The sequence below is a fragment of the Mustela erminea genome, chromosome 6 (assembly GCF_009829155.1).
Source record: "Mustela erminea isolate mMusErm1 chromosome 6, mMusErm1.Pri, whole genome shotgun sequence".
NCBI lineage: Eukaryota > Metazoa > Chordata > Mammalia > Carnivora > Mustelidae > Mustela > Mustela erminea.
This window is the reverse complement of record NC_045619.1, coordinates 4,845,073-4,870,594: the sequence shown is the minus strand read 5'-3', so window position 1 is coordinate 4,870,594 and position 25,522 is coordinate 4,845,073. Positions and strand designations below refer to the sequence as shown.

At 57.2% G+C, this 25,522-nt stretch overlaps 1 protein-coding gene across 10 annotated transcripts in view; it reads right to left on the bottom strand.

Annotated features, from left to right (window-relative positions):
* Positions 1 to 25,522, bottom strand: part of SHISAL1 (shisa like 1) — a 131,934-nt gene that overhangs the window by 21,211 nt on the left and 85,201 nt on the right. For 8 of the 10 annotated variants that reach the window (XM_032345984.1, XM_032345992.1, XM_032345991.1 and 5 more), the window contains exons 3-4: positions 23,015 to 23,228; positions 13,012 to 13,329 (exon numbers count right to left, since the gene is read on the bottom strand). In XM_032345984.1, the coding sequence (XP_032201875.1) occupies positions 13,012 to 13,329; positions 23,015 to 23,228 (532 nt within the window). Of the gene's footprint in view, positions 1 to 1,190; positions 7,275 to 13,011; positions 13,330 to 19,926; positions 20,411 to 23,014; positions 23,229 to 25,522 lie in introns of those variants that run through there. The other 2 variants (XM_032345983.1, XM_032345985.1) reach the window with 2 other exon arrangements.

Below are 25,522 nucleotides of genomic sequence, written 5' to 3'. Positions count from 1 at the left end.
CCTTCTGTAAGGTATACTCACCCTGTGACTGAGTACATTGATTTTCCAGATAAAGTAAGTGGCCAGGATTGATTTTCTGCCCATCATTGGTTGGGGTTCCTTGCGGGAGGGGCTGTGGCTCTCTTATCTTTTAGTCCCTGCACTTGGCCCAGGCACCGCCAACCCTCAGCCAGCACAGGTTGAAGGAGTGAACTAATGGCATCTGGCCGCATGCTCACCACAGTGTACTCTGGTGCTGAGACGCTGAAGTGGACAGGGCTGGCAAGTTTGCAAAGGGGCAGCGCAGGATGTTCCCTCCGGGGACCAAGAGCCAGATGGGTGATAGAAGTTCTGACTGGCCCTCCTGCCTTCTCATCTCCCTTATTTTCTTCGCTCCAGGAAGGAGCAGCCGCTAGAAAGTGTGCATGAATCCCCTTTGCCTCTTGCCCCGGCTACAACCACCTGGGATTCCTGCCTAGGGGTGGTCCTAGAAGCACTGGGATCCAGTTTCACAAGCAAGGAAGGACACGCACACTGCTCCATACTAAGATTCACAGACACGGTCGGAGGTGCTGAACACGTGAGCCTTGAAACACCACGTGCAGTGGCATGCCGGTGAACATTTAAAGATTAGATCTCGAGAGGGAAAAGCCCTGATTTGTAACATTTGCTGCCCCTTGCCATGATGTAAATACCGGCAGTGGGATGTCAGAGTTGGGAAAAGATGCGATAACCAATATCACGTAAGTTTCACTACACACACGCAAGAGATATAAAAGCTCAAGAGCGTAGATGGTAGGAAATGTAGTAAAACCACGAGGAAGTGACAAGTGTCGAATGTGTATTACTTTTGTGTTTCATATAATTTATTTAATTGTCGGCTTTTATCATTTCATTTTTATAGCAGCTGTATTCAACAACGGGCTCACAAAATTCCTAAAAAATTAACTAATCACTCTTGCAAGCCAGGGCAAGGAAGTTCCATCTGGGGCTATGTTTATACATTTGTTTTCACATTTTTTAAAAAGATTTTATTCATGTATTTGTCATCAAGAGAGCCCAAGCAGGGGGAGTGGCAGGCAGAGGGAGAAGCAGCCTCCCCACTGAGCAGAGAGCCCAGGGCAGGACTCTATCCCAGGACCTGGGGATCGTGACCTGAGCCAAAGGCAGCGGCTTGACCAACTGCACCACCCAGCTGCCCTATACATTTGCTTTAATCTGTATTAGGAAAAATATAACTCTTAAACCAAAGATATGATTGCTTAGAGCAATTCCGAGTTTTTTTTTTTTTTTCAAAAAGCAACTTGAATTAAAGCTGATTGAAACTGTATTAAGTAAACAGTACAGGGAAAGGAGATACACAGACAAGAGCAACATCCAGGAGCAAGTTTGGAAAGCAAAAGTTGCTTTATGGAAATGCCTTCAATTACCACCTGTCTTGGGGGCAGTAACATAGATGGGCAACCCACGAGAGAGGTAATATAGTTAATTAACAAACAAAAAGAAAGGTGTTCATTCTTGGCTAACAATTAAAGAAATGCAAACCACATAAAAAATGAGGGGCCCCACCCTCATAACTTGCTGCTGGTGACAGTCCCCATGGGGAGGAGCTCGGCATTGGTACAAAGAGCCGTACAGCAGTCATGCCCCTCAACTCGGTCATTTCCCTGCCTGAAATGTATCCAGAAGAAATACATCATAAAAGGGAAAACCATAAACACTTAAAGGTGTTTATTGCTGCCCCTAATCTTCTGGAGTATGTTTGCCCCCCTGCAACATTATTTGTCGTAATAAAAACAGTTGTAAGCGGTACAAAGGCCTTGTTACAGGGGAAAAGCACAGTAACGCTAGTACATGTGTATTACTACTGGGTAGCTACTAAAATGATATTTAGAAAAATTAAGTAAAACCACAAGGTAATGGCTAATTTAATGCTAAGTGAATGTAATTAGAAAGCAAAACGCAAACATCATTATTAGGAAAGTATTAACCGAAGTGCATAAGAAAACAGAAAATGCAAAATGTCCAGAGTCGTATAGGGGGGTACTGTGTGGCCTTCCTTCTCTATTCTACTCATCTCCAATAACCACAACAATAATTACAATTAGTGTGCCTTGAGGCACCTGTCACTTCTTGGGCCCCGTGATAACCCTCGTGATCATCCCACAAGGCAAATCTACCTGTGTCCATTTTACTGACAGGGAAAGTGAGGCCAGGAGAAGTTAGATAATTTCCACAGGCAGGAGGCAAATAGGGAGCTTCCAGGTACTGGACAGGGACACCTAGGTGGACAGACGGGGAGGCGTGGCTGCCTCAGCATCTCCTCGGGGCTCCAAAGAAATTCTGAGGGCCGGGAAAGACCTTCACAGATCTTCACAGCCAGAGGGAAGATGAAGCTGCTGCCTCCAGACCAAACCAGACCAACCATATGCCCCATGGAGGATGTTACAAGGCCAGTCTAGGTCAGCACCCACACCAAATGCTCAGCTGCTGCTGGGCCCCGGCCAGAGAGGGTTTGGTATGCCAGTGCCTGGAGCTCCAGGCCCAATGTGCTTCAGGGGATCCTCGGGCTCTTGCCCCAAGGGCGGGACCAGACCAGCATGGTCATGTCCAGCATGAGGCCATGTGCTTGGTGAGCGCCACTACACTGCTTTCCACTAAAAAAATATGGGCTTTGGAGTCAGCTGGGCTTGACTGACTCCGCTGCTGGGCAGCTCAGGACAAGTTGCTAACCCTCTGTAAGCTTCATCTCCTCCTGCATACATGGAGCTCAGGTGCCAAGCTGCTGTGTGGTTGGGGACATGCCATGACGCTGCTTGTGGCTGCTGCTCAGCTCAACAGACCCTTGGGAAGTGGGAGGTACTGTAATTAACAACAATAATGAGATTCATTCATTGATCTGAGGCTTAATGAATGCCTATTGCATGCTGGGCGCTGGACAGATTAGGACGCATTCACTCAACACTTAGCATGGAGCACTAACTAATGGGGGTTGGAGGTACAGCTGAGCACAAGACAGACCAATCCCAACTCTCTTGGGGTCTCCTTACAGCAGAGGAGATAGACACCAGACAAGAAAACCAACACAGCAAAAGGCGGTGAGCACCAGGAGAAGATGAGAGAAGATGAGGGGGTACAGAGGGGTGGCAGTGGTGGGGGCTATGCTAATTTGTAGATCTCGGCCAGGGAAGGCCTCTCTGATCAGGTAACATCTGGGCATGTGCCTGGTGGAAGGGAGGGACTGAATGGAGCGGGAATCTGGAAAGGGAGAGTTTCAGGCGGAAGGAGTGGCAGGTGCAAAGGCCCTGAGGTGAGAGTGAGCTTGGCAAGCTCCAGGAATGGCAGGGAGGCGAGTGTGGTTGGAGCCAATGGGGGAGATGAGGACAGAGGGACTGGGGAAGGGTATCAGACCAGATGTTGGCCACTAAAAGGATTTTGGATTTATCTTCTAGAGAGAGGGGAGCCATCCACTGGCTTTGATTTATATATTAAAAGGATTGTTCTGCTGCTCTGGGGGACAAAGAAAGGAAGCAGGAGGAGATTCAGAAGGTACCACCTTGGTCCGGGCAAGAGGGTGGACCGGATGGTTGGTTTTGGTAGATGGGTACTGAGGGTGGATTCGGGGTCCATTTTCCTGGTGTCTCTGACCAGATGTGGGAAGCAGCAAAGAATCGGGATTGTGTTCTGAGGAGATGGCGGGAGGGCAGAGGACACTGGGTGTGATAGTTCGATGTCTACTGAACACCTGAAGGGGGCGCCTGTGAACACTCAGGGTTTGCATAGCTGAGTCTGGAGTCGGGGTGAGGTAGGGAGTGGGGACACTGCAGCGGAGACAGACCCGGAAGTCAGGGGCAGAGGGACAAGTCTGGAGCTGGCATGTCAGTCGCGTTCCCATGGGTGGGTAGAGATGGACAGCAGGGGTTCAAGGAAGGAGACCTGGGCCCTCGGGTGTCTAAGGCTGTGTTGATGAGGAGGGAGCAGTGAAGGGGACCAGTGAGGGGCTGGGAGCCACGGGGGTACGAGGACCTGGACCTCCCCAGGGCTCTCCACTTCTTAGTGGCCTTTCCCATCCTCTGGGACTTAGATTGAGCAGCATTCTGCCTAGATGTCCATATTTCCACCTCCAGAAAACTCCTACTCATCCACTGAAACCCTTTCTGGGTGTTGGCTGCTCTCTGGCCAGCTAGTGCTCAGACCCACAGAGCTGTGGACCCTGGGACAGCTGACTGCTGTCCTCAGCATTGCAGAAAGCCTGCCACACCCTGCCGTGGTGCCAGGGGGGCAGGAGGAACACTAGCCGAGCGGTTTCTGCCTGCTATGATCTTCTGCATCTCCTCTTGCTGAGCCGGACAGCACTGATTCTAGCAACCTGCTTCCAGGGGATGGGGGTGTGGCTATGTCACTGGCTGGAGGTACGCCAGGCATCAAAAAATGGGGGAGCTAGAGATGAGCCCAGGTCTGTCTGCCTCTAACAGGTATCACATCTAAATGCTCTGTTTCCTGCCCATAAAAATATATATATATATCTTTGTAGTAGGTGGGGCCGTTCCCTCGAGGCCGGCGCTGCTGGAGGGAGGCAGCGCTCCACCACCGTCCGTACTTGCCTGGGCGGGATGCTTGACGCCCGCATCTGGAAACCCGGGGCCCAGCAGGAGACGGAGCAGAGCCCCAAGAGGCGGAAAGAGACCCACTGTGGGGGAGGGGGCAGGGAGTCAGAAGCCCCCGGTGGCCCGAGTCAGGGAAGTGGGTCACCGACTTACGGCCCATCATTTCTCAACGGACAATTAAGGCAGCCATTAAAACCGTGTTAGGAAGACTTGATAACACGGGAAGCTCGCTGAGACGGAATGTTGAATTAAAAACCCAAGACACACAACCTGAGGTACAGACGGTGACAGTTAGGAGGTGGGGAGAGAGCTGCAGGGGACAGTGGGCGGTGCAGGCGTGGCCGAGAGGGCGCTGGTGTCTGTGCACCCCCGGTGTTGACCCGCGAGCACGGGCACTTTGATAACAGAAAATTAGGCATAAAAGAGAAGGACACCGTGACCCTCCTCGGTGGAGGAAGCAGCCGAGCAGGGGAATAACAGCGAGCGCTGGCCATCGGGCCCCTGGGGTCGGGCTCGGGCTGCTGGGATCCTCATCACCCTCTCCTAATGACCCCTGAGCTTCTGGGGGCCCGGAAGGGGTGAGAGGTTGCAGGATCTGTCCAGGTCCCACACTCAGGAGGGTAGACGGGTAGACAGGGGATTCGAACTCCGGGTTACCTGTGGCGTTCCCTCCAAACCGTTCCCCTCAGCCCCGCCCCGCTTCTCCAATAGCATAGCTTACTCGTTGTCACGAGGGAGAAAACCTACCAGCATAGACCCTGGTCACCTGGATGTGGTCTGGTCCTTCCTTCTGGACTCTGGGGCCCAGTCTGTCCTAAGCACCCTGACTGATCCCTTCTGGTTGATCTGGGGGTCTCTGTCTGGGTCTGCCGTGGTCCTTGGGGCAGGGACAGAGCAGAACTAGAGAAGGTGGTGAGACCCAGAAGACTTTCAGGGGGCCTTTAGGGCCTCTTGTGGAATATTATCAATAAAGAGAAGTTATCAATTTTCTGAATATTATCAGAAAAAAAGAATCTGATTATTCCAACAGAGAAAAGAACCTTGAGATGATCTCTGTTTCAGGGCAGCTGTTCCCAGCGGAGACCACAAGGGTCCGGACTTACCCAGACCTTTGCACCTGCTCTGCCTCCCACCAGCAACACCCTGTTCCCCCACTTATTATTTTTTTGGTCTAATTATTACTTGTACTTGAAGATCATTCCAGCTGTCACCTCCTCCTGGAAGCTCTCCCTGATGTCCCATCGGGGCAATGTACCCTCTGGGCTCCCTCCTATCCCAGCTGATAGCTCATCGCCACTGTCTGCCCTGAGTCAGCCAGGCTGAATGTCCAGGCGCCCGGCTCAGTGCCTGGCCCAGGATGGGGGTGGGAAGATCGGCTCATGTCCCTGTTCTTTTCCGGACGGGAATCGGGCCCCACACCCTGTCTTCCTCCCAGCGCCTGAACCTTCCCCCTGCCCCGGGGCCTGTCTGGCTGGTACCTGCAGCAGAGAGCCAGCTCCTGCCCAAGGCTTCCTGGGGCATCTGCAGCCCTCGAGCTCTGTCTCCTGCCTCCTGCCTACCTTGTCCTGTCTGGCTCCCTGGCCGAGGGGACGAGGCTGGAGATGTGGCCCTGACAGCCGAGTGGCCCTCTAGGTTGGCCAGAGCAGACTGCCTGTGCTCAGACGCTGGATCTGTCAGTAACCAGCTGGGCGACCCCAGACCAGGTACCTAACCTCTCTGTGCTTCGCGCTCCTCATCTGCAAAATGGGGACCCATCAAATACGAGCTGAGAGCGGGGGACGCCGAGGCAGCAAGCAAGCAGACGAAACCCTCCTTCTTACACCCGAGTGGGGGTGGGCCAGGAACGGAGCTTGCCCTATTTGGGTTCTCTGCGCGACCCCTGCTTGCCTGTGATTTTAAATTTGCCCCCTAGCACCAAACCCAAGCATTTGTCCTTGGGCCAAGCCTCCCGGGGGGGTCAGGAAGGACAGACTGACTGGTTGCTGGTGGAGGGTTGAGAACGTGGTTCTCAGAGAGGAATCAATGTTCCCTGCAGCCCTACTGTGTGCTCAGCTCTGGGCGAGGTCCCCTCCTTCATGGCTGTCACCATTATCCTGGAGAAGTGCTGCAACTCAGAGAGGGCCAGCAACTTGTCTGAGGACACACAGCAGAGGAGGCCTCTGGTCCGGAGCCTGGCACCCCACCCTCCCTGTCCTCCTGGATCGTGGAGCAGCGCTACTGAGCACACACCTTCCTGCATTTCCCCCAAAGCCATGAGCACATGGTGGACACAGGTGGTGCGGACGTGGGAGTGTGCCTTCCAGGGGCACAGGCTGGGGTGGGAGAAGTTAGGGCCCCAGCCGGCAAAGACAGGGGTTCTGGGGGACAGGCCCAGGGTTTCCTCGCCCAGCTGAGAGCCCCAGGGTTTGAAACCACCCACTCGCAGACTTCCCGGTCTTCTGACTTCCAATCACCGACGCCTCCTTGGTATTTGATATGATGCCAAGGAAAGAAGATACTTGGTCTCCCTTTTTTGTCTTCCGGCTTTCTGGAATTTCTTGCTGTTGGCTGGTGGCCTCCTGCAGAAACCACACATCAAGGATCTGGCCGCAGAGCCGGGAAGAAAGCGATGCCCGAGTTTTATCGGGAGGAAGGTTCCAGGGTCAGGTGAACTCCAGGGACCCTCCGTGGGGGGCCTATGAATGAGTTCTGTAAAGAGCCAGAGGGTGTTCTGGGTTAGGGAGGAAGGAGGTGAGAGCGGCGGCTACTGCTGTGGGGGCTTTGCTGGCAGGCGGAGGCCTGTGGGCCGAGAGGGGTCCGGCACATCGCAGCCCAGAGTCACATTCTGCCTGAGGCCACGTGACAGCTGCAAGTCTCTTGCAATTTCCAGGGTCACCGTGGTCTTGATTTGTGCTGTTTCCTCCTCTCAAGTGGCTTTTCCATTTTTTTCTAACCTAGTGAACTGCCCCTCACTCCCCGGGACCTGCCTCCCCTTGCCTCCTCCTCCTCCAGGAAGCCCACCCTGACTCCTTCCCCTGCAGTTCACCGTGGCCTTGCCCAGCTTCTCTGGACACTTTGTGGTAACGTGGTGGTCCTCTGCCCTGCCCCATCGGCCCGGAGCCTCCCCTCAACCACTAAAGACACCTCCGGGGCAGGTCAGAGTCTGATGTGATTTGGTCCTGCCTAACACCTCCCTCCCCCCACCCCCATGATATGCCACTTCCTGTGCACACCCGAGCCCCGCCCTGCCCTGGCCCAGCTTTCGGAGCTGCTCCTCTCCTGCCTGGGGGCCAGGTTAGTCAGGGTCCCCCACAGACTCCTGAGATAGCGCCCCAGGCTCCCAGGGCTCCTTCCTTCAATCTGGGCCCTGGCATCTCAGAGACCACCGTGCGGAACCCTCAGGCCCCCCAGCATGGCTCTCTCCCTACTCCTCAAGAGGCGGCCCCCAGACTTCCAGCCTCAGCTCCTCCCAGGCGATCCTGCACACCGGAACTGGTAAATCGGACAAGACACCAGGGCACTGAATGCCCACTGAAGTTTGAAACACCAACAGCCAGCTTCCCAGGCCGAGTCAGGAAGCTTCCCCAGAGCTCGGAAAGACTGAGAGGCCATGGGGACTGGGCAGCCTTCTCCGGTCACTGCCCCAACCCATGCCCCCCTGACCGGGCCTCAGGCCTCGAGGCCTGCCCAGAACCTGTGACCTCAGGGAAGGTTTTGCAGGATGAATAGGAGTGTTCCCCAGGGACATGTGAATTGGCAAGGGCCAGAGGGGGGCCAGGCCAACAGAGAAGGACTGAGGCGGGGATGAGGTGGGAAGAGGCTCGGACGTGGGCAGCGGCCCGTGGCCATCGGCTCAGAGTCCTGCCGGGTCCTGGGAAACCTGGGAGTGGGGAGATCTGGCTCTAGACTTACTGTGGCCCATGGACTTACTGTGCAGCCTCGGCAAGTCACTTCCCCTCTCTGGGCCTGGGTTTGTTCATCTGTGAAAGGGCATGATAACCTCACTGCGCCCGGTTCCCACTGCAGGAGCAGAAACAGTCCTGGCAGGCGGCGTCTTTGCGATGCGTGCCGCCCTGTCTCCCGGCGCTCCGCTGGCCCCGGCCGGGTCAGAGGGAGGTGAGCCGCAGCCTGAGGCTTCGGGGAGAGCAGTGGAGTGGGGGGGACCTCGGGGGCCAGGCTAGGGACGGAGGCCTTGAGGGGGCAGGGTGGTAGAGAGGAGTGGGAGGCAGGCTAGGGCCCCCGGTGCGCAGCTGATGTGCACGATGGCAACTACGGGGTCAGGCTGCGATTGTCCCCATTTTACAGGTGAGAAAATCAAGGCTCGAGGGGCCGAGCTGGGATTCGAGGCAGGTGTGTGTGTGCACATGCTGCTGCTGGTCCCCCTGGACCTGTCGCCGCAGCCAGGAGGGCACCGGTCCGGGACAGCCAGGAAGACAGCGCCACACGTCAGAGGTCCTCCTGGCGGACGCAGGCTGACAGCGTGAGGTAGCGGCTAGCAGGCTGGACGAGGAGCCCTTAGTGGTGCTGGGCGGTGCCCTGGCCCTCACTCTTCTTCCTTTTAGGCCGCAAGAGCCCTGAGTAGGCAGTGGCACAGGAAGCAGGCCTGAGGGCTGGCGAGAGGGGACGGCGTGACCGGAGACCCTCCAGCTCAATCAAGTAGCACCAGGCGTGCACCCACTCTGTGCCCTGAGCACCAGACACAGAGCTCCCTGTGGTGGCCGGGCTGGGGTTCTGGCTGAGGGAGAGCGTGGCCTAGTGTTGGTGATGGGATTCGTCAGCAGGTGGGAGGGGCAGGCAGGGGACAAACCTGGTAGGGGCATGGGCTGGTGGCTAGGAGGCAGCATTTCTGGAGCTGGAGCTGGGTGGAGTGTGTCTGGGGCCACAGAGCAGGGCTGGGTGGATGTGCGCCTCCTCCTTGAAGCCTCCAGGGTTGCTTTCCCTAAGGTCACTGGGGGGCTGCTTCAGTCCTACACCCCAGCCCGGGTTCTGACAGGAGGCTCCCCCCTGCCATGGGCGAGCCTATGGCAGAGAGGACATGGCTGTAGGCTGCCCTGAGGTGGGGCCCCGCCTCCGTCTCCCCTTTGCTGGGTCACCCAGGCAGGACAGTGACCTCCTCCGAGCCCCCCAGTTCCCACATCTGAAGATGGGGTACAACATCCCTACCCCACTGGGCAGGTGGGAGATGACCCTGTGGCACGTGGCCGGCCTGTGCGGGGCGCCAGGTAACTGCCACATGCATTTCCCTGTCAATCCTGGGGGCAGGACCCCCACCACGTTTACCTGCCCACCTGAGAAATGACTGTGAGGATGACCAACATGGGGCCAGGCGGCGGGCCAAGCCTCTCCCTAAGAATCCTCCCTTGAAATTCTCAAGATGGTCATGACCCTTGGTATCTCACGGGGAAACTGAGGCACAGGTGGTAGAATGACTTGCCCGAGGTCGCAGAGCCGACCCCCTGTACAGGTGGCTCTTGGACCCAGGGGGTCAACTCCAGCCCCAAACGGATGTGCTGCTCACGCTCACGCCCACGCCAGCCGTGCCAACAGGACCCAAACGACCTGTGTGCAGCCACGTCACATGGGGCTGGGGGGTCCAGTCACATCACAGAACAGGACAGGCAGCCTGGCCGGACTCGGACGGCTGCTCATGGTCTCGGCTGCGGGCAGGGGCAGGAAGGGCCAGAGCAGGCCACCAACCAGGGAGCTATGAACCAAGGGGCAAGGTGGCAAGTGTCCCCAGGGAAGTCACCTCAGGCTGTGGGTGAGGAAGGGGAGAAGCAGGGCCGCTGGGTCGGGGGAGGGGGGCAGGAGAGAGAGCTGAGTGGTAGGGGTGCCTGGCTGGAAGGGGGCACAGGCCCAGGGGAAGAGCAGGGGGGCAGCTGGAGGGGTCTGTGCCCGAGGGGGACACTGTTTGGATGACTCCGGGTGGCAGTTTGGACATGAAGCAGCCCAGACTCTTGTTCTGGGGTAAGCACTGAGCACACCCCGCCCCTGCCCCAGCCTCAGCCCCGTGCTACCTGCTGACACACTGCTGGCCACACTTAGCCCACGGCGGGCTGCAGCCCTGGCTCTCTGCCCAGGACACCTGCTTGGATGTGCCCTGGCCGTGCCCCACACCCCATGCCACTGGCACCGCCTGTCACAGCCTCCTGTCCTCCCATGAAGGTTCTCTCACGTCTTGTGTATCACCTGTGCCCAGTGCCCAGCACCCGGCACAGGGCCAGCAAGGGGTGGGGGCCGGTGGGGAAAGGAGCCCCCAGGGGCAGTGCCAAGGAAGACTCAGAGATGGCAAACACGGGGCCGAGGGGCCGAGGGGCACAGCGAGTGGTCCACAGATGTGGCTAGAACCATGACCTCCCACCAGGAGGCCAGCAGGTGACAGGCTCACCAAGCCCACCCCTTCCCCCATGGTAGGTACAGTGGGCAGCCCAAGCAGGAAGCCCCTCGCCCAAGGTCACCCCAGGGGTTGAGAGCAGACAGGAGCAAGAAGTCAGCAGGCGAACTCGTATCCTGCGTCACATCCTTGCAGGCTTCTGACGATCTCTTTCACGAACGCTCATACGGTTGTGGGAGCCCCATCCTAAGTCCACAGTATGGGAACCCGAGGGGGACGTGAAAGGCCTCTGAGCTCCGAAATTAAATGCCTCCCACTTCAACAGCAGGGCTCGGGGACTGCGAGCTCGGGCTCTGGTTTGGACCTGAAGCACAAGCCCAGCGGCTGGGCAGGCCCGTTGCTCAGGGAGGCACGACGGAGGAAGAGAGAAAAGCATCGTGCGCGCGGGAGCCTCCCAGCCCTCCGACTGGGATCTGGCCTAATGGAACAACGTTTTCCGGGGGTTCTCAGACTCCGGCATCTCAGGTGCTACCTCCAGAGCTTCCTGGCCAGGGAACTCTAGAGGTGACCCAGGAATTTATTTTGATGAATGCCCCCGGTGTGTCTGCCGCCAGAGACCCACGTTTCAGAAAGTCCCACCACCGGAGCGGGTCTGTTTCATGCTCCGCAGCCTTGCGTGGGTTTGTGTCTCTCCTTCCCGCGCCTCAAGGTTCTCTGCGCATCCCCTTGACCTCACCAGGAGCCCCGCACAGGGGAAGGACCCAGGGGACCAGCTCCGTGGGCATTTGTCAAGCTGAGCTGAGCAGGGCTGTGTTTTTGTCTTCTGCGTGACAGATGAGGCAATTACTTGATCAATAAGCTGATTTAAGTGTATTCTGTGAATTATGTAAGTCATTCATTATTGAAAAGGTCGCTACCCGCTAGCTACTGAATGGTCATTAACTAGCTTGGTTGCGTCTCCAGCAAGGAGGCACCGATCCTTAACCGGGCACCTACTAGGGGCCAGATAGTCCATTTAACCCTTTGAGGACCCTGGCAGGGGACCGTGCCTACTCTCCACTGCTTCCTGAGGATGGGAGGGTCAGCAGGGCTGACGTAACTCGCCTGCACGCAGAGCTGGAAAACGGCAGAGCTGGGATGCGAACCCAGGTCAGGTTTCCTGGAAAGGTCACAGACTCAGCAGTAATCCTGTGCTGAAAACTTGGGCACCTGCCGGCAGGTGGGCTCTGGGATGGCTCTCGCAGGCTGCGCTCAGTCTTAGGATGCTCCGAGATGATGTGCCCCATGTCCCACGTGCCCGTGGCTGCAGCTCAGCCTCCATAGAGTGTCTGAACCCCACACCTGACCTTTTGCCTGGGGCATGTGCCTTCTGCCAGGCTCCTGTCTTTTGTGGGGGCCTCCCTCACAGCAGGCTCCTGCTCTAAAATGTACAGCCCTCCTCTCTCTGTCCAACTCTGCACTGCCTGGGGACGGTCAGTCCTCCCCTACCTCCCACTGGCCTGGGACTGGGCAGAAATGAGAGTCACAGCAGGGAAAGTCGGGTTTGAACATGCAGCCAGGCTGCCAGGCTAACTCCTTCATCTCCCATCTCCCCGGCCACCTCTCTTCCCTTCCCCTGAGCCATCACGAAGCAGCCTGCCTGCACTGCCATCCACGTTCTTAAGAGACCCCATGCATGTGAACACAAGGAACCAACCCAGTAATGTGCTTACTTCCTAACCCCAGGCTGGAAAGCTTATCTCCCAGCCTCCAAAACCCATTTGCTTCATTTGACCGTGAAAACATGGAAAGCCATCCGATTTCCCTTTTTGCCTCGGCCTCCAGGAAACTCACAACTCCATGAATGGCTCAGTGGCAATCACTCCCGCACCAGTCTCTAAGTGCAATAACTTGGCAGGCTGGGCTCCCAAGCTCTGTTTCTGCCTCGAGTTTGACTCTCGCCCGGGTGCACGTTATCCTGAGCAACTTCAAATCCTCTTGTCAAATGAGATAAGCAAACAATCAGGTAATCAAGGAGCCAGACACAGCAGCAATAATGACCCAATATTTTCCCAGCGTGGCAAAGACAAGTGATCCACCTCGGCGGCCAGAGCCTTGATGGCAACCACTCACCAGGCAGACGAACTCTGGAAGGTCATCAGTGGTGGGCTGTGGGCCTCTCCCTGAAGCGTGTGCACGGCCTGGGGGGCTTGCGGCAGCAGGCCTGGGGGAGGCTGGGGCTGCGGGGCGGGCTGCCCTGGCCGGGGGGGCCGGGCAGGATTGCCCCACCGCCGGGGGTCCTGTTTCATCCATCGTCCGTGGATGCCCCACCGTGCCAGGTAAACCTTGCAAATGTCGTAGTTCATTGCCGAGTAATACAAAAGATCCAGGACCAGCAGCATCAGCACGAAAAAGCCGTAGATCCACACCCCCAGCAAGGCGGTGTAATTGCTGGGGGAAAAGAGAGACAGATGCTGAGGGGAAGAGGGCAGGGATCCCACTGACGGAGTTAACCCATGGGGCTACTTTGGGGTCCCAGAGAGGAGGGGTCACAGCCCCCACCCCTGGGGGACAGGGCGTCCGGGCTTCCTCTCTTCACACTCACCCTCCAGCTCCTTCCCACCGCCTGCCTGATGGCCCCCGTGCCGGGGAGTAGATCCTTGGACTCTACTCCCCGGCACCCTTTCTGCCCCAGAGCATCTCCCCCAGGATCCTAGTATGGGCAGGGATCCCACTGGGACCCTCTCTGTTAGGACCTTCACCCTCCTGTCTCTCCCAACGTGGGAGCTGCTCCTGGAGCCAGCTGGCTCCTGCAGGTGCCCTCACCTGCCTGCCCCCTGGTTCCCTGCTTATGCTGTTCTTCCTGGGATGCTCTCTTCCGCCCCTCACCGCCTCCTTTGCCCCTGGTCCCCCCGCGGCTCCTCCCTACCTTCCCAGACCCAGGGCAAAGGCAGGACGTCTGTTGTCCTAGGACAAACCCACCCAACCTCCTGAGCCATCAACCTCTGGCCCCCAGCATCCGCTCAGGGCCATCTCACACTGCCACGTGCCATGGGAACTCAGCTGGTCGCAGAAGTCCAGGAAGCAGAGGTGGGCTCGGCCTCCCTCCCCACCCCCCACAGGGCAGTCATGGGTCCTGGCTGTTCCTCCAGCCCCTGCCTCCACTGTCCCCTCCTCCTGCTCACCCCTGGCGTGTTTGCAGCTCTCAGGGTCCCCTGGCATGGTTTCTCTGGATCATTTGCCCAGTGTGGCCCCGCTGAAGACTGCTCCACCCTCCAGAAGTGGAAGAGAGGGTGAGCTGTAGGCTGCTGGGGCTCACGGCTCCTTAGTGAAGCCTGGCTCCCTGTCCCTTCACAGAGCAGTGTGGCCCGCTCGCTTGGACACCGGGCCTTTGCACAGGCTGTGCCTGTTACCTGGGCAGCTTTTTTCATTTCCCTGCCTCCTGCCTGACTCCCACGTGCCCCTCTCGGACACTGCTTCCCCCAGGAAGGCTTCCTGACCCGCTGCCCCTCCAATGCGGGCTGGGCCAGGCCCGTGCTCCAGGCTGAAGTCCAGAGTGCCTGTCCCACGGAGCTCCCACCTCCCGGGACTGGGCTGTCTGGGTCCATCCGTCCCCTTCCCAGGCCAGGGTCTGAGTGTCCCCTGGGTGCCCAGGGAGGCCTGTTTCCTGGGCTGGCCAGGGCAGCTGGGGCTTCTTTGCCTCAAATAGCACTCGCCAGGGACAGTGGTTGTTTAAAGGGACTGATTTATTAATCCCTCAGATGCAGCCTCTGCCTGCACCCTGTGGCGGGCATCTGCGCAGGTGGGTATGTGCTGGCGGGGGCAGAGAGGAGGCGCACTGTGGACAGGGAGAGCCAGTGTCCAGCCTCACTAGTCCTGCTCACGAGGAGGGATACCCCCAACTCCTGCCCAGACAGGGCCCCCTCGGTGTCCTGGGTTCCCCACGGTGGATCCCTCTAGACTGAAGCTAGAGAGCACAGGCCTGGAGCCGGGGGCCTGGTGCAGGTGTCTCCTTGGCCCAGCTTTGCTGTGTGGCCTGGAGAACTCCTATGTGTCTCTGGGCCTATAGGAGGTGACTGAGGCCCAGCTTCAGCCCCAGCAGTGAGGCAGGGGCCATTGCCCTCTGACTCCCAGGCCTGGGGGTCACTTTTGCTCACATGCCTTCTTTGCCTGGAACATCATCCCTCTCCTTACTTAGCCATATACGTCCCTCTCCGAAGACTTGGCTTGGGTACTTGGAGGCCCCTCCAGCGGTCTCTGGGTATCCAAGCACTGGGCACGGAGTGTGCACTAGTAAAGGCCTCAGTATATGCTTGAGAAGCGAGAGCAATTCTGTATCTAGGCCACCCCCTTTCCCTGGTGGGGTCCCCGCTCCAGCCGCCACCTTCATGTAGCCTGCCGCAGTCTGAGGGCCTTGTTCATGCTAAGGTGTGAATGACTACCAGCCACACCCCAAGCTGCCTTTCTTCCAGGGGGCGCTGGCTTTGCCCGGCTACATTTGGGAGGGGAATTTCCGTCAGGGACAGAGGCTGGCAGCCCGGCCTGGCTTGCAGAGGCAGGGGTCCTGGGGTGGACGCCCATGTGGCTTGAAGAGGCGGGCTTGGATCCGGCCTCCACCCTCCTGCTTCCTCCGGCACCCGCTCTCCCAGGTCCCTGGAGCCCCCACGGCATGGCTGCCAGCAACAGGCCTCTTCCTGCTGGTTCCCATGGCAGCAGCCTCAGGGCTGAGGGAGGGGAGCAGGAGAGGGGAGGCAGAGCAGCGGTGTGCAGATGCTACCCCACAGAGAGGGAGACTGTGACGCCAGTCGGGGGTGGTGGCTGGGCCGCAGCTGGGCCTGGAGCCAGCAGGACTGGGAGATGATCAGAGTAAGGAAAGTGGCAGGCAGCGCGCGCCCCGTACGCAGCCCACTTGACATCCAGAGCAAACAAAGAAGGCCCTGTCCCTGCTGTCGCCACCAGTCCCGCTTGATAGATGGGAAACGGAGGCTCGGAGGAATTAAAAGACTCATCTAAGATCTCATAGCCATTTGGTGAAGAGCCAGGACTTGAACTCGGAAGCCTCGTTCCAGAGCTCACCTTCTTAACCACGGGGCCACGCTGTCCTGGGCAGCTGCACCCAGCCTCTCAGGACAGAAAGGTCACCTCCGGACCTTGGTCCTCTGCCTGGAACTCACTCCCTACTATCTGGGCATCTAGCTCAGCTCTCACCTCCTCCAGGAAGCCTTCCTGGATGTCCTCTGTTAGATCCAACTCCTCCTTCGAGGTCCCAAAGTCACTGGGTTTCCTATAACACACAGCATTTTCTCGGGTGCTTTGTAGGACTGTTGGCTCCTGGAGCCCAGAGCTCCCTGAGGCTAGGGCCAAGGTCCCACTTTCCTTGGCGTGCCCGGCACTCAGCACTGGGCGGCTGCTGACATTCCCAAAACTGACACACACCGAGGGCCATGGTGAGCTGGTGATGATGTCAGCCTTGATAGAATTAGCTTCTTCACTAGATTTTACCTCCTCTCTACGCATTTCTAATAGTTAATAACCTTACTAGCATGAGCACACGCCGGCACCCGGTGTTCCTTGGTCCTGCAGCAATACCGGGAGGAGTAAATGGACCAGCCTGCCCCAAGCTCGGATGAAGAAATGAGGTCCCGAGAGGCCAAGTCACTGCCCAGGTGGGAAGGGGCCGCCCTGGGGTTCGGCCCCAGATCACCTAACCACAGAGTGTGTTGAATCTTGGGAAAACCTCAAGGTCATGTCTGGATGTCCAGGGAGAGATTTTTCACTGTTAAGCTGTGTGCCCACTTGTCCTGGGTCACCCCGTCCCAGGACCTGAGGACCCCGCCCCCCAGATCATCCCACGTCTCAGCATGTCACTGGCTTTGCATGCGTGCGTGGGCGCTGCTGGGCCTGTGGGCCTCTGCCGCCGGCTGCTCCCACTGGCTTTCAGGGGCATGCAGAGTGGTGGGCTGCCCTCCCTGCCCTCCCTGCTCAGAGAAAGGAGGGGTGCACCTGCAGAAGACGCTGAGGGGAGCCCACACAGGAAGTGCAGCTGACCGGAGAGCCCAGGCCGCCGACACCACGCCCGGGCAGCTCTCCTGTCTTTCTTGGCCTGTTCTCCCCATCGCTGGCCGGCTGGAAGCATTCCGGGTGTTTTAATTTAATTTTAAAAATGTGATCTGGAAATTAATTCCATCCAGATGCAGGGGTTTCTGTTGCGTGTAAGCATATATTTTGTAAAGGGCAGAAGATAAAACGGACGCTGCTTTATGGAGCAAGATGGGAAGCCAGCCAAAGCCACAGACAGCCAATTTTCGGTGTTTTGGGACATTTACGGATTCTAATTCTTTCTGTGTCCCCCAAGTGATAGACCAAAACCTCTGCTGGAGGTCCCCCAAGTGATAGACCAAAACCTCTGCTGGAGGTCCCCCAAGTGATAGACCAAAACCTCTGCTGGAGGAATCTTCCAGAATACCTACTGGTACAGGACCAGGTACAACACCAGTAGGGGGCGCCGTGGCCGGGAGGAAGTCCCCGCCCCCGCTCCTGGTGGACGGAGGTGAGCCGCTGAGGCCATCGGGCCAGAGGGGAACACGGCTGCAGGGCTCACGGCCAGGCCAGTGCTGGCTGGGAGGTGGCCACGGCCCCTTGGCCGACCTCACCTATGCTATCTGGGCCCTGAGCCCGCTCACGGGGTGGCCTGTGGGTCAGTGTAACAAACTGGTGACCCCGGTGGTGACATTCTGGGCCCGAGACCTCAGGACTACGTGAATTTAAAGCCCAGCTCGGCGCCTTTCTCTTCCCTGAGCTTTCCTGTCCTCATCTGTAAGACAGAGGGACTACACGCCCCACTTGACGGCGTCATTTGTGGGCTTGATGAGACAAGCATGGGCTAGGCTCCTGAGAGCCAGGGGCATAGGAATGCTCAGTTGATCCAGGCCCAGAGAGGCCAGGCCACATGCCTAAGATCACACAGCAGGATCGAGGCTGCCCCAGGCAGTGGAGGAGCACGGGCTCTGGGCCAGTGAAGCAGGGCGCGCGACCAACAAGGCAGCTGCCGTCCCTCCCTGCATCGGGCCCTGCGCCCCTCCCCTCCCGCTGGTGATAGCCTCGGCCAAACCATGAGCTTTGGCCCATGGAGTGTGACGAGCAGAAATCAAGGGCCACTTCATGGTTTCACCTGTGATCTCTACCCTCTGCCGCAGGGGGCACCCAGCCCCAGGTGGGACGCGCTTCTCGGGCCTCGGTCACAGAAGGCTCCACGCACAGAGCCACAGGTGACCCAGAAGACACAGCATGGGAGCCCAAAATCAGCCTTCGGGCCTGGAGCGGTGGGGACCGGCGCACTTGTCCCCAGCCCGGCTCTGTCCCAGGTGCACGCGTGTGACGTCAGGCAACTCCTCACCCTCTCTGAGCCTCAGCCCTGGTGTAAGGGGGCCAGGGGACCTTCTCCACGGATCACACCTCCACGTGGATCAAAGGAACTGGTGAGGCGCCTCGCGCTACAACAAAGGCTCACACGTGTTCCTTTGTCTCCCTCCCCGTGGTCTGGCTCAGATGAGGAAACATCGTGATTCTAGAACCTCTTCAGTCTTCAGAAGGCTGCCAGGTATGCAGGCTTTGGGCCTAACAGGGCTTGATGGGGTCGAACAATGGACAAGAACATCCAGAAGCTTCTGACCACACTCAGGGGCTCTATTCAGAACCTGAAGCGTCCGGACGGGGCTATAGATCCTGCAGGACAGAGCCCGAGCTCTCGGTGCTCAGGCGCTGGGGAAAGGAAAGCGTTTGGGGGACAGAGGTTTCGCGTGCAGCCAAGGGAAGAACGAGAATTCATCCACTCCATCCTCGAGGATGCTTCTGCCTTCCTCGAGCGCCTCCCACTCTCCGCCTCTTGCTGCCCACCTGCCCGGCGAAGGAACGCCCCCTCACCGCGCAAGACCCCGCCCCGTGCTACCTTGGTCCCCAGGGAGAGCCGACCGGGGGTCCCCTGCTGGTTCCGGGCTCTGGCTCTGGGTCCGCCTGGCAAGGGACGGTGTGCAGCACCCTCTCCCAAACACCCAGGGCCTTGGCCCGCGTGGCAGGACGTGGCACCTTGCCGTGGCAGTGGGCCTGGCGAGGCTGCTTCCTTCGCTCTGCCTGCCTTTCTGCCAGGCAGCGAGAACCAAAACAAACCATTCTGTTCCTCCAGAAAAACACAAATAAATAAGTCATCAGAAGCGCGTTCCTTTTCCCTGTCACCAGCTCTGCCCCCTCACTGATTCATGGACTGGGTGGGGGAGGTGGGCGGGCGTCAGGCGCCCTGGCTGCCTGCGGACCCCGCCCATCTTCAGGAAGCCCAGGAAGGGTCATGGTGGCCCTGGGCCCCCTAGGCGGGCAGGACACACATGGGTCCCCTGCCCCTGCCTCTCCCCATGCGTCTCCTTGTGCTTCACACTCAGGCTGCAGGGACCCCGCCTGGAAACGCTCATTCCTCTGGACCACATGGCTCCCCGCATCTTAACAAGTTCTGGATGCAGGGGAATCCGGCACCAGGCCTCCCCGCAGGAAACGCAAAGACAACAGGTGTGGTACGGACTACTCTGGGGTCGGCGCAGCCCCTCTCTGGGCCTCCGTCCACCTCTGTGGGAAGGGAGGGGGCGGGGAGGCTCGGTGGGGAATCACAAGAAGGAATCCCTCTGGAGCAGCGACTCCCAACGGGGCGATCCTGACCCCACACTTGGCCACCCCGGGAGACGAGGCTGGTTGTCACAGCCACCTGGAGGGGAGGGGCGGCCCCCCTAGGCTCGTGGGTGGTAACAAGGGAGGCCGCCCCAACCAGCGCATGGGGCAGCCCTCCTCCCACGCCCTCCCCCGAGAATAAGCCAGCCCCAGGTGTCAGGGGTGCCGTGGTGGGGATCCCCACTCCAGGGCCTCCCCACTCCGATCTGCCTCCATTGGTGGAGGCCCCAGATTGATTAAAGCAGCCTCCAGACGCAGCTGTGCTCCTGGGACGGGCTGCCCCGATCCAGTGAGTCACACAAGCTCCCCGGGCCTCACCTTCCCTGTGTGTGATGTGGGCTCAGGTTGGGCCACCAGGTGCCCTCCGGGACAGGGCAAGGATGGAGCCCAGCATTGAGCCGGCCCCGTGCCGCACGCTCTGTAAGCGCTTTCTGAGGTTCAAGAATCAGAACTGAGCTACCTTTCTTCAATATCTCCATCCCTCCCCAGGGGAATGGCTTCATTGTATGGCTGAACTCTTCCTCACAGCAACCAGGCCCTGTGGTGCTGACATGATGGGAGTATTCTGTGTGAGATCCTGTGGAAATGTGCAGATTATAGAAACATGTGGGCTTCAAAACGAGGATCCCAGACACCAGTCGCCGGAGCCCTGGAGAAGTCGGCTCGCCTTGCCAAGCCTCTGTCTTCCGTCTGGCTTTCGGCCGGCAACGACAGCGCTCCGGGGTCCTGACCCCAGGGCTGGCACCACTCTCCAGCCTCAGGGAGTCCGTCTGTGGTCTTATAAAAGCCTTGGGTCAGATTCCAGGCCCGATTCCAGCCCCTGTGATGGACAGGACTTGCTGAACGACTTCACACACAGAATTATTCTAAGGCCTGAGCAGATGGCAAGATATTCAGGGGAAGCACCCATGCATTTGAGGAAGGAAGGCTGGGGATCGGCCTTGGTGGGGGGGAGGGAGATTTGGATGAGAGTCAAGGAGTCTGCATCTCCTGCCTGACCAAAAGGAAGGGAGATTTCCCCCGAGTGAGCACGGCACAGAGGCGAAGCATTCCAGCCCCGACATCGGACAGACGGAAGGGGGCCCTGACCTCCCAGTGGTGCCACCACTCCCTTCCTCAGTCACTCAACAAACCCTCCTTCCAAGAGGACTTTTCCTTGCTATGAAAAAAATACAGCCACCCAAGGGTCAGCCTCAGGCTTACTGGGAAAATATCTGAGTTCTATCAGGATGAAGAGACAAATGCTTGATAATCCCAAAGATGGTTCTAGAGGTACTAGCCAACAAGACTGGACAAGAAAAAGAAATGAGGCATAAAAAGTGGAAAGCAGGTAAAATTACCATGGTTTGCCAGTTGCGGAATGGGAAATTTAAGAGATTATCAACTGAAAAAGTATAACAACGATAAAAATTTCAGTAAGGTGGCTGGGTATAAAACTCACGTAGAGAAGCTGTTAGATTTCGTCGTTCAAATGAGAGTGGGTTAGAAGACGCAGTGGGAGAAAGAAAAGACCCTATTTATAACAGCGATGCATGAAGAAATAAGTACGAACAGTGCAGAAGACGTGCCAACAAAATTCATGAAATTAATCCCGAAACACTATGAAAGAAAATTTGAATAATTGGAAAGACAAACAAATCTTCAACTTACGATGCAGCTATGTCCCAGTAAGCCAATTGTAAGTTGAGAATACTGTAAGCACTTACTACACCCAACCCTCCAAATATCACAACGTAGCCCAGCTCCCCTTAAATGTGCTCAGATCACCCACATTAGCCTACTGCAGGGGCAAAACCATCTGCCGCAAAGCCCATTTGATTATCAAGTGTGGACCATGCCATGTCATTTACTGAATACTGTACCGAAAGTGAAAACCGGAATGGTTGTCTGGGGACAGAATGCTTGCCACTGTGTCAGATGTCAAGCCTCACGATTGCCTGGTTGACGAGGAGCTTCAGCTCACAGCCCCTGCTGAGCATTACGAACGAGGGCTGTACTGTATTCTGCCAGCCTGGGATGAGATCAGAATTCAGTATGGATCCTACTGAATGCATGCCCGTTTCGTACTATCGTAAAGTTGGAAAGTCATAAGTCGAAGCCTCATAAATCAGGGATTGTCTGTACTGTGTTCTTGGGTTCAGTATCATGAAAAGTCCATTCTCTTTGAATTAATCTATGAATTCAATGTAATCTCAGTAAAAAAATACTAAGTGGATTCTTGGAGGAGCAAGACTACACAAGCTGCTTCTAAAGTTCATATAACAAAAGAGCTAGGGGAATAGATTAAGAAGGCATTAAAACATATCAAAAGCCACAGGAGTTAATCCAGTGGGATACTATTGTATGGGAAGACCAACGAAAGCCATGAAAACGTATCACGATCTATCCAGATCTTCAGATCTAGTATATTATAGTATGTAAGTTTGCAGTTTACATCAGTGGGAGAAAGAGGGATGATTCAGTGAATGGTATTGGGACAACTGGCTACCCATTTGGGAAAAACAATGATAGAGTTGGATTCCTACCTCAAAACTTTCATCCAAATAAATTCCTAACAGATCAAAGATTTGAAGGCAAAAAATTAACACATTAAAAAAAAGTGAAGGAAAACATGAGGAGGATTTTTCATGATCTCTGAATAGGGAAAACCTTTCTCAATCTGATACAAAACCCAGAAGATATAAAAGAAAAGAAATGGATCCAATTTAGTAATATAACAACTAAAAATTAAGCACAAGATAAAAGCACCACAAATTTAAAGACACACTGAGAAAAGATTTGCAACTCATTGGATTTCCTTCATATATAAAGAGTCCCTGTGAATAAATAAGAAAAAAGCCAACAATTCAATGGGAAAATGGCAAAGGACATAAACAGCTAGCTCACAGTAAAAGCAATACAAGTGACTCCAAAGATGTGGAAAGGGGCTTAGTTTCTTTCACTCATGGTAAGAGAAATGCATGCTGTTTCAATCCTGCACGGCTTTCCTTAGCATATCCCCACTGCTTTTCTGCAGGGTAAATTTCTCTTTCTTTACACCCTTGGTCCCTTCCATCAGGGCTGTGGTCTCTCCTGTTTTAATCACCTTCAGGAAAGAGGCTGCGTGGGATTGATCTCTGAGTCAGAACGACCAATCAAATAAATCCCGAAGGAAGGAACGTGGGTTCCTGGCCCCTGCACCTGCCGTGCTTCTAAGCCTTCCATTCCACATCCTCGACTTCACTCAACTTCTGCAGCAGCCTCGGGAGGTGGGTACTGTGCCCATTTCTCAGAAGAGAAGGCTAACATCAGAGGACAGACGGCCTGGAAAACCTGTCACCTGAAGATGTTCCCAGGATCCTGCAGGCCCACCTGTCCTTTTCCGGTTACCCGGCAGCCACCCCAGGGGAGGGGGTGATGGAGCGGCCCCCGCCGCGGTACTCACTTGTGCGCGTAGCCCTCGGAGCCGGCCGTGAGGTTCGCCCGCGTCACCGCCTGAAACTCGGTCTCGTTGCAGCAGTATTTGAAAACTGTGTTGTTATGGTGACAGCAGAGAATGAAGGTTTTGTTGTCCGAGAGCCGGGGGCAGTGGAAGCCAAAGTGATAGCGGCCTTTGTGGTCCGTGTATGGCTCACAGACCCGGAAATGCGCGGACAAGACTGGAAAACAGAGTCCCCAGGCTCAGCGTTGTGGGGGGGGGGGCTCCCCCAAGCCCACGGCCCCGGGAGTCCACGAATGCTGGGACGAGGAGCCTGGTCCGTCTGACCCGGGGTGCTGCTAGCCTCTTCCCTCCGCAGGAAAGCTTTGTGGGCCAGTGCGTGGTCCAGGAGGCCAGCTCTGCCGGGCTGTCCCATCCTAGACCTCCCTCGACGCCAGCCCTGCTTACACTGGGTCCCCCGGATGCACGGCTGCCTCTTAAGCCTCCAGGGATCCCCTCTAGCGGCTCTGCACTTAGCAGGCACTCGACTAGGACACAATATTAACTGCGCTTCTACTCTGCTCGTCACACGCTACTTCCCATTTAACCTACTTGGCCAGCCTAGCCGGCAGGTCTGGGATCCCACTGTATAGATGGAAAAACTGAGGCTCCGTGATCTGTCTGAGCGGGCCAGGGGTGGTAGAGGGACTCCAACTCAAGTCCTGACTGGGTCTGAACTCTAGCCCTCTCTGCTCCTGTCACCAGCTTTAATTTCCGCTGCTACCGTGTGGACTGGGGATGGGCCCGACCACAAGCCCGGGACGCCTGGCTGGAGCAGCAAGGGCACAGGAACCGGGTCCCCCTCTCAAAGGGAGCAGCAGCTCCTTGGTTCCAGGGCTTCTCCTACACTAGTGCTCTAGCCCCTGAGGTCCCCAAGGGCCGGCCTTGGCTATCCCCAACTCACGGCCACGGAGCTGCCCTGGCTGGGGACCCTCCCTCCCCGGGGCTCGAGGAGGGAGCCCGCTCACTATTCAGCCACAGAGGCTGCTGCAAACCCAGGACAGTATTTACCAGGCGTGCGGATGGTGATAAATAGGAGGCAGAGCCTAAGCAAATATAACAATGGAAAAAACCTGGAGCCCGCGGTCTCCGGCTTAATTAGTATCTTCATAAAAGGGATCGCTGTATCTAATTTGTATCGCTGAAAAGGGGCTTCGTTGGCTGAATACATTTCTCTAACCACAAAGGCTCTGGTTTTGCAAAAGCTCCTCCGCTCCCTCGTTGAAAGCTCTGTCTCTGCGGAGAGGTAATCAGACAGCAGCCCACACGGCTCCCTGTGCGCCCGGGGCTGCTGGAGGGGAGTCCCAGCTGGGCTGCGCTGGCCGGTGGGCGGACGGGCCTCACGAGTTAGAGTGCTGAGCCTGGCTTGGGTAGTCTCATGAAATCCTGTGCCCAAAGTACAGCGCCCTCGTTCGTGGGGATAGACGTGACCAATTACAGGGTCTCAGAGTTTCAGGGGTCAGAGGAGCCCGGCAGGCCTCCGCGCTTGGCCTTGACCTTGGGAAACAGAAGATCCTTCTGCAGGGTGACGGGTCACTAAGGACGCCCTATCCTCAGTGGGGCATAACCCATCTCCCTTAATCTCATGTACTCCCATTGTACAGAGGAGCTAACTGAGGCTCAGAGCAGTGGTCCACAGTGTGGACCTGACCTGCCTCATCCGATCTTCCAGGGACGGGCACCAATGCGGCTTCGTAGGCCCCTCAGCGCAGACCTCCCGAATGAGCCACGCTGACCTGGGAGGCAAGCCCTGCAGGGGAGGTGGACAGGCTGGGGTTTGGGACCTGCCGGCCCAGAGGAAGGACGCACGGTGAGGCTGGATGTGACAATTGGAGGCAGAAAGCCCGGTGTGTGTTGGGACAGGTGAGGACGCCCTGCTGTGGGTTGGCTCACAGGGAGCTGGATGTCTCCGCCACAGGCAAGCAGCTAGTCAGAAAGACCGGCTCAGGCCCTGGGGCTGGATGGAGATGACAAGGCCGGAGGCAGGAACCCGGGAGGGAAGGGACGGGGCAGGGAGGTGGCCTTTGAGCTGGGCATCAGGGAAGCCCACTGTGCAGGGCTGGGCTGGGGAGGGAGGCTGAGCAAAGCAGGGGACAGAAGTCCCACCAAGGGTCAGGCAGTGGAGGCCACTGCCACTCGCGAGGGAGCACGAGCTGAAGTTGCCCAGAGCTAGGAGCTGCGACAGCGGGGTCCGAATCCTGGAGCACGCGGGTCACCTGCGCCATCACGACCTCTCTCGGCCTCTTTCCCCCCCAAATGGGAGACCCCTGGCAGCCTGGATGGCTGGGGCTCTGAGGAGAGTTTTGTAAGCAGCAAAGCTTCGGCCTCGCTTTGAGCAGGGAGGGACAGGGCCGTTCCTGCCGGCTTCCGGTCTCAGTGTGGTTCTCAGCCTGCGCCTGGGGCCCCGAGGGCAGAGGGATGCTGTTAGGCGGCCAGTACTTATGAAGCAGGAGAACCGGTCCATGTGGAGAGGGG